Source organism: Leuciscus leuciscus, assembly GCF_965113295.1.
Source record: "Leuciscus leuciscus genome assembly, chromosome: 7".
NCBI classification, from domain to species: Eukaryota; Metazoa; Chordata; class Actinopteri; order Cypriniformes; family Leuciscidae; genus Leuciscus; species Leuciscus leuciscus.
This window is the reverse complement of record NC_138731.1, coordinates 16949061-16956673: the sequence shown is the minus strand read 5'-3', so window position 1 is coordinate 16956673 and position 7613 is coordinate 16949061. Positions and strand designations below refer to the sequence as shown.

The 7613-nt window shown below is 35.9% G+C and overlaps 1 protein-coding gene across 1 annotated transcript; it reads left to right on the top strand.

The window, feature by feature from the left end:
* Positions 1 to 128: 128 nt before the first annotated feature.
* On the top strand, positions 129 to 6486 carry LOC309503157 (fibroblast growth factor 4A-like). The gene is made up of 4 exons (XM_082175879.1): positions 129 to 2854; positions 4915 to 5046; positions 5218 to 5321; positions 5516 to 6486. The coding sequence occupies exons 1-4, from the start codon at positions 2485 to 2487 to the stop codon at positions 5702 to 5704; spliced, it is 795 nt and encodes a 264-aa protein (XP_082032005.1). The 5' UTR covers positions 129 to 2484; the 3' UTR covers positions 5705 to 6486.
* The last annotated feature ends 1127 nt before the right edge of the window (positions 6487 to 7613 follow it).

Genomic DNA, 7613 nt, shown 5'->3' with positions numbered 1-7613 from the left:
AAAAGAATTGACCAATCAAGTCAAAGTAAGATTGTCAGTGTAAAAAAAAAAAAAAAAAAAAAAAAAAAAACCTTGTCAGCGTTCCAAGATCATTAAAGCATCTCTGGTTAAAGCACTGCTTTTAAAAAGGTTTAATAAAGTTACTTAGTGCTATTTGCTTTGCAACGACGATATATGATCACGCTTTTAATAGACTAAATAAACGTCAGAGCATGTAATAATAAGTCAGTGTTATAGGGTTGACCAGAATTATGAATTTAAGAATCGGCACACTTTCACTTCTTTGAAATAAGTTGTTCACACTCCACATGAAAGAGAATAATTACATGCAGTTCAAATAAATTCAAAACAAACACGGTTTGTATCAAAACCTTTTGTAATTTTTATTATCCATTCTAAAATAAGCCACATTTGAAAATAAAAAATACACAAATCCTCAAGATAAGCTTGACTATTAATAAACAATTATTTTGTAACAATTGCAAAGTAGCCACTCAAAGTCACAGACTAGAGCTGTTCAGTCATGAATAGTCCATTTGTAGGCCAAGTTAAAGTGTTGAGTGTTGAGTCACTGTGAGTTCTTTCTGGAATTTCCTGTGGTTTTTTGAATTATAAACATTTTATAAAAGTTTGCATGAAATTAAAATTCACCTGTCTATTTTCTAAATGCAAGTTACAGATCTTATTGTGAACGAATCATCCATGTTTATGTTTTATTTTATTTATTTTTACATTTTGACAGAGTAATTTTTAATAAAAATATCATAACTGGAGCTTCCAGTGAAAATGACAGACATCTCTTTGATGACTTAAAAGTAGGGTAGGCAAAATATTTTCCATAAACACTTTCTGTTATACTGGTTGAAACTCTCTTCCCATCCTGATAGCAATCAATAATAGACCACAATAGTAGTCTAAATATTAAATAAATTCGGTCCGAATGCATTGATACGATGTCCTACAGGCCTGTGTCAACATATGTATTTCCATACCTCCGCGCACCTGCTTTCGCAGACATTACACGTCATCAGCTAGTTTGGTAAGGCTATGTGATTAGACAGACAGTCACAGAGCGCAACAAACAAACATCAGCCGCCTTTTACAGTTCCTCCTGAACCAAAACAACAAGCTTATGCTTTGTTCCCACCATGTTGTAATTGTAATTACAAGATTGCAACCCTTGACGTTTACGTCCTCAGACTCGGATTTATGCGTTTCTCTGGCAGCAACACTATCGACGCCGAAATGAAACTGCAGCAGTCAGATAGGCTTGTAGGTCAGAGTTTTTTACGTTAATTATTATTATAATGTAATGTGCTTTGAGACATGAGGTAATGCTCTGGCTGTGCGTGTTCACGTGTTTTGAAGGAGGCGTGGCTTTGGAGATGCTCTGAAGGGAGGGTGGGATCTAATGCTTTCAAAACTAGCTTGCTATTGCTAGCCTCTCCGAAAGTGACAACCCTACCTTTAATCCACTCAGATTGTCACTCATATGTCACAATACAAAAGAAAATATGTTGCTACATCTGTTTGAGGTATGACTATGGAATTTATGTTGTGAAAATCTCTTCCAGTGATGTTAACATAAAACCACAGAACATATAATCCATAAATCCAAAAGTGCAATTATGAAAACCTATTATAACTTTCAGAAGGAAACCTCTATGATTATTTTTACTTCCTGATTTTAGGACTACAAACTACTGTATTTATCAGTCTTTTATTTTGATCTGTCAGTGTTTATAACTTGTATCCCTTTGTAACTTTGTAGGAGTGCAGCAAAAACCAAGTTCCCACTAAACTACACAATCCCGCAGCGTCCGCTTTCCATGATAATAGCAAATGGTCAGAGCTAATATTGACACAACCTGAGATATGAGGCATATCATTTTCTTCCCAATGATTTAGACATTTTGTGCTTTCAGAGAACATAGAGCACATACGTCAGAACCTGCTGTCTGAGGCTAAACTGACTTATCATCACCCACTTTAATCTTGTTTTATTGGAAACATCATCACATACTAATCTCACAATCCAATGGACAAAGACATTCCATAGTCCCACACAAGAAGCACTGTTAAATCAATGTAATCGGTTGCTGTTTCCTTTGTCTTAAATTACACTTTTTTTCTATTATCAGTCCATCATACAGTAAATACATTTGCATTATTAGTCCTGGGCCCTCATGTTAATAAAGTGAAAGTCATCAATAACTTTAATAGAGGCCAAACTGAGGCCTCACCCCTTGAGGGCCTTCATACAATTACAACACTTCATGCCTGTGACATCCTACAACATCACAATGAATGAATGGGAAGATATCACTAGTGATAATGCAGAAGATTTTCTTATGTAGTCATGTAAACATACGCAAAATTGTATCTGCGTGGGTTTGTTCATTTAGTGAAGGTATCAGAGAAGAAGATTTATGTTTAAAGGATGGAGATAGGACGAGTGGAGGCACACTGACCCTGTAGTGAAGTATGTTTACACTGAGTGGAGGACACAATGTTCATCTAGCTTCACATCGGAAGAGGCTCTATATATCAGCAGTCAGCCGCAGCACTGGTGATTTCAGGAAGGAAACTGGGCCTCAGAGACGCTATCACAGGTGCCACCGCAAGCTGACAGCATGTCAAAGTGCTTCACCTGGAGGCCATATGGGTATTTGTGGACCTGATGCCCTTGTCATGGATTTCCGTTGCATGCTTTTATGCTTTATATTAGTTATATTGTCATTTTGTGTAAGCTGCAACTGCACAGATGAAGAAACCCATTTGTCAGGTGATCAGGCAGGCCGCTTGAGACACATGTGGCTGCTCTCAATGAGGGATGCAAAGAGGAGAGAGAAAGGTAAGATCACACAAAACACCTTTTTAGAATTCATGGAAATGTTAATCTTAAAAACATTCAAATAAAATTACAGATCAGTCATTTTCTTTGTAAATTCATGAAGGCAAGGCACCACATAATATTAACTCATAGATATCACCATACTTCCCCAGTTACAAGTTTTCTGAAATGTTATGATTGTATATGCAAATGAGGCATTATCTAATTAATTATGCACTAATTTGCATTTTGGAAACAAATCGCAATGTTTTTGGGAGAAAAGGTTTAATAAAGCAACTGATATATGAACAAACCTCTCTGGAAAAAAACATTAGAATTTAGATAGGAATAAAACTGTAAAGTCTAATGTAAGTATGTGCTACTGAAGTGGAGATTTCTGGCTTAGTGCAAGAGAAAAAAACACATTTTGAGAAAATGGCCTGTAAAGATATGTACTGTAATGGAAGTCTAGAGACGCGAATAGATAAAAGGTGTCTATTTTGGATCTTTCTAGCTGAAAGAAGAACCTCTCTTGGTACATTTGTTCTGCTTTTAAGCAACTGATCTTATATATAGACATGTAAGGAAGTCTAGTACAGCTGTCCTTTTTCAGCTGTCAAAATATGTCATCTGTGCAGCTCTGTGTTGAAGGTCATTATTATAAAAAGTATCATAAAGATAGCCTACTCTTAGGTCTGCTATTTGTAATAAAAAAATCATGAAGTACTGGGATGCCTGGCCTGTACACTTACATACATTATTTATGACACAAAATAAAGTGTCATGTGACATACAGTAATACCGCGGTGGTTCTCAAACTTTTTGACTCCAAGGCCCTTGGACTTTTCCAGTTGTTTTACTGGACAATGATTAATGTTAAAGGAATAGTTCACTTAAAAATTTAAGTTCTGTCATAATTTAAATGCTTTATTTACAGGTGAAATGGTCAAAACTTGTTTTGTTTCATAGCTGGTCCTACATCATGTATTTTACTCCATAATCAACATATTTTATAATCAACATTGCATAAAATGGAATTCTATCTTACTAACTGAATACTGAGTACGCACTGTTTTTTTAAGTTGGTAACACAAAATTGACAGTAAACAATATGCTACGTTCTTGCACAAATTGGAAAATGCAGCAAGTTATCCAGTGCATACATAAACTCTCATATTGTGCAGAGGATGCATAACATATACAGTCACTGCACACTTTCAACTACTCATTAATGCAAATATCTAATCAGCCAATCACATTGCAGCAACTCAGTTTAGGCTTGTAAGTTCAAACTGAGCATCAGAATGGGGAGAAAGGTGATTTAAGTGACTTTGAATGTGGCATGGTTGTTGATGCTAGACGGGCTGGTCTGAGTATTTCAGGAACTGCTGATCTACTAAGATTTTCATGCACAAACATCTGAAAATGGTCCAAAAAAGAGAAAAATATCCAGTGAGCGCCAGTGAAAATGTCTTGTTGATGCCAGAGGTCATGGAGAACGGCCAGACTGGTTCCAGCTGATAGAAAAGCAACAGCAACTCAAATAACCACTCGATACAACCGAGGTCTGCAGAAGAGCATCTCTGAACGCACAACCTTGAAGCAGAGCTGAATCAAGCTGAAATCATACTGATTAACTCTAAGAGAAATGACGTGTTAGCAAAATGGCAGTGACAAATTCAGTCTGCAGAATTCATGCACAGGATCTTCAGTATACCTCAGATCCTGTCTAGCTGACAGTAATCAAACACACAAGGACAGATCTCTGACGCATACTGATTATATATGAGCTGTGTGTGTTGGCAGGGGAGTTATTTGTACAAAATGATATGAATGTAATCATACCGTTCTTTTTTTTTTTACGGTAATTATACTTTGATCCTCAATGTATGACATATTCAAAATAATATTATAACAAACACAAATAAATAAAAAGAAAATAAAGTATCACAAAATACATCCCTTCAGCAGCCTGATTGTTTTTTTGTTGTTGCAAAAATGACCTCTAACTGTAAATGTCACTCTCTGAGTTTCAGCTGATTTGAGATGTTAATACTTTTGCTCTTTGAATATCCCATCAGCCGTGGACGAGTCTAATCCAGCTCGAGGTCTCGTCACACATCAGCTCCTGTATTGCCGTGTTGGGATTGGTTTTCACCTACAGATCCTGGCGAACGGGAGTGTGTGGGGCGTTCATGAGCCTTCTGAGTACAGTATGATTTATATGTCTATAACCCTCATAACCCTCAGAGGAAATATATCACATTTGCACATATGAAATTGACAGAAAATCTTTCATTCTACACAGTTACCTTCTTTATATTGCACCCTTTTCTTTCATTTCTATTTAATGAGTTTTTCTTCATTTTCTGTTTGTCTTTTAGGCTTGCTGAGAGTGTTTGCTATGAGGCCGGGTATAGTGGGTATCCGTGGTGTGAAGAGTGAACTGTATTTGTGTATGAATCAGGAAGGAATTGCGCATGGAACGGTGAGAAATGACATCATGGAAACTTGATGGCAAAGCATCAAATGTCTCATAATATTTAACTCTTATATCTACATGAGATAATAGTAATTTAAGCTATTTGAAAGGTATAATCACGATTCCTTTCAAGTGCATCCTGAAATAACGAAGCGTTTGCAAAGGCATACATTAACATTTAAATCTCTTCTTTGTTGTAGAAGAAGTTCTCAAATGAATGCCTGTTTAAAGAGCGCATGGAAGAAAATCACTACAACACGTACTCCTCTCTGAGGCACACAGGGTTTTTCCTTGCTCTGTCCCAGCAAGGAAAGCTGAGGCAAGGCAACAGGGTAGGCCGCCACCAGGCCTGCACACACTTTCTTCCTCGCAAACCCTCATCTCGCTAAACTCTCATCTGACACATCATATCTACTTGCCAGCTACTATCAACACTTAAACCTATGATTAAGCAGTCACTGGGTGCTGTAAGCTCATTTTTTTTCCCCTTCTACTGGACAGATGAACAAAGTATTTGTGAGAAATCAGCTAGATAGGCTTTGTAAACAGCAGTGTGTGTTAAGGGCTAGCGGTTTAGTTTAGTTTTATTTGCACAGTGGAACCACATCCTGTCAACAATAATTATTTTAAAATGTCGCCCCAAGCTTATAATGTCATAGAACTCGTTTGGTGAAAGGTAAAAGCAGTCTATAAATTATGCAAAACAGTCATTTATTTTTAACATACCACAAAAAAAAAAAAAAAAAAATTCCCAGAGATTGACCAAAAACCTCAGTTTTTAATTTTATTTAAAACGTTTAAATTGTAAATGACCTGTGAATGTGACATCTTTATTATGAAAATGTCATTTTGAATATAATGAATGTGTAAATATTTATGTATTTATTTATTTGTCTATCTAATGTGTAAATGAGATCTAAATACATGATAGTGTTATTTTATTGTTATTTATATACTATTATTATTTATTAATATTTTGTATTAGCTTTTATATATATTTTTATTTAGCTTTTGTTTAAAACAAGAACAAAACTGATACAGACACCCTGTTCTGTGAATAATTTTGTCCTACATAAGTTTGACATGTATGATTTGTATGATGTGTACTTTACTGCTGTGCGTGTGAAGGCCTCATTATATCATTGTAAGAATAAACCTGATGTGCCTGAAAGTTCTGAACTCCAAATTAAAGAGATGCACACATGCTGACAGTGAATGTTGGAATTTACAAAAAGAAAAAGAAAATAAATCTTCAAAGGCTGAATTGACTCCTTACTGAATAAGACATGACAGATAAATAGCCTAGGTTGAAAAACAAGCTAGACTCCCATAAGGTTCTCCAATGACAACAGCTCCAAAAACACACCTAATGCTGATATAGAAACAAGCGTAAATTCCCCCTCCATGGGTATCGTGCATTATTAACACATCAATTCAATTTTTTTTTATATATTTTTTTTATATATAAGGTGCACTAAGTAATTTTTTAGCGGCATCTGGTGGTGAGGTTGGGAATTGCAATCAACAGAAGTTACGGTGACTGACAGGAAAAGATGTGTCGTCTGAGACAGCAAAGAGTAGCCAGTTAAGCAATGAGGTTTCTTTAAAGATAAATTAAGAAATTAGGTTTACTTAATTATTCAGTAAAATTATATGTTATTGTGAATATTATTGTTACTTGTTCATCATTGTGTCAGTGTTTTATTCGCTGACTTTAGTTAGCTTCCTTGCACGAAGAACAACATAGAGACGAAAAGCGTTTGTCCGTATATAGGCTACCATATAGGCTACCATATAGGCTACCCCCCCCCCCCCCCCAGTTATTTATATCTTTTGCTGTAGTGTGTCAGTAGGAAATATCAGTTTACATTTCCAAACATTCTTTTTGCCATTAATTGTAATAATCCAGTGAGATTTGTGTATGCACAAGGAGTCTGACAACAGCCGGTATGATCTGATCTCACCATCATCGACTCCGTCTGTGATTACATGAAGAAACAGAAAAAACGGAGACAAACTAAATCCAGAAGAACGGCGGGAACGTCTCCGAGATACTTGAAGAAACCTTCCTGCAAAGCTACCTGAAAAACTATGCGCAAGTGTACCTGGACAAAAGCTGTTTTAAATGCAAAGGGTCGTTACACCATATATTGATTTGAATTAGTTAATAGAAGTTAAATCATAAATAAATTCAATTTGTGATTTTATTTTTGAAAGCATTCTCACTTTACAGCATTTTAACACAAGTGCCAGTACCTTTCACAGTACTGTAGCTTTGCAAGAAGGTTTCTCTTTGTT

What these genes read in the sequence shown, in the direction of transcription:
- LOC309503157 (XM_082175879.1), top strand. Translation starts at nt 2,485, where the DNA reads ATGTTTACACTGAGTGGAGGACACAATGTTCATCTAGCTTCACATCGG. An exon ending in TGCAAAGAGGAGAGAGAAAG is followed by an intron (nt 2,855 to 4,914) that starts GTAAGATCACAC and finishes ATATCCCATCAG; the next exon opens with CCGTGGACGAGTCTAATCCA. An exon ending in AAGGAATTGCGCATGGAACG is followed by an intron (nt 5,322 to 5,515) that starts GTGAGAAATGAC and finishes TCTTTGTTGTAG; the next exon opens with AAGAAGTTCTCAAATGAATG.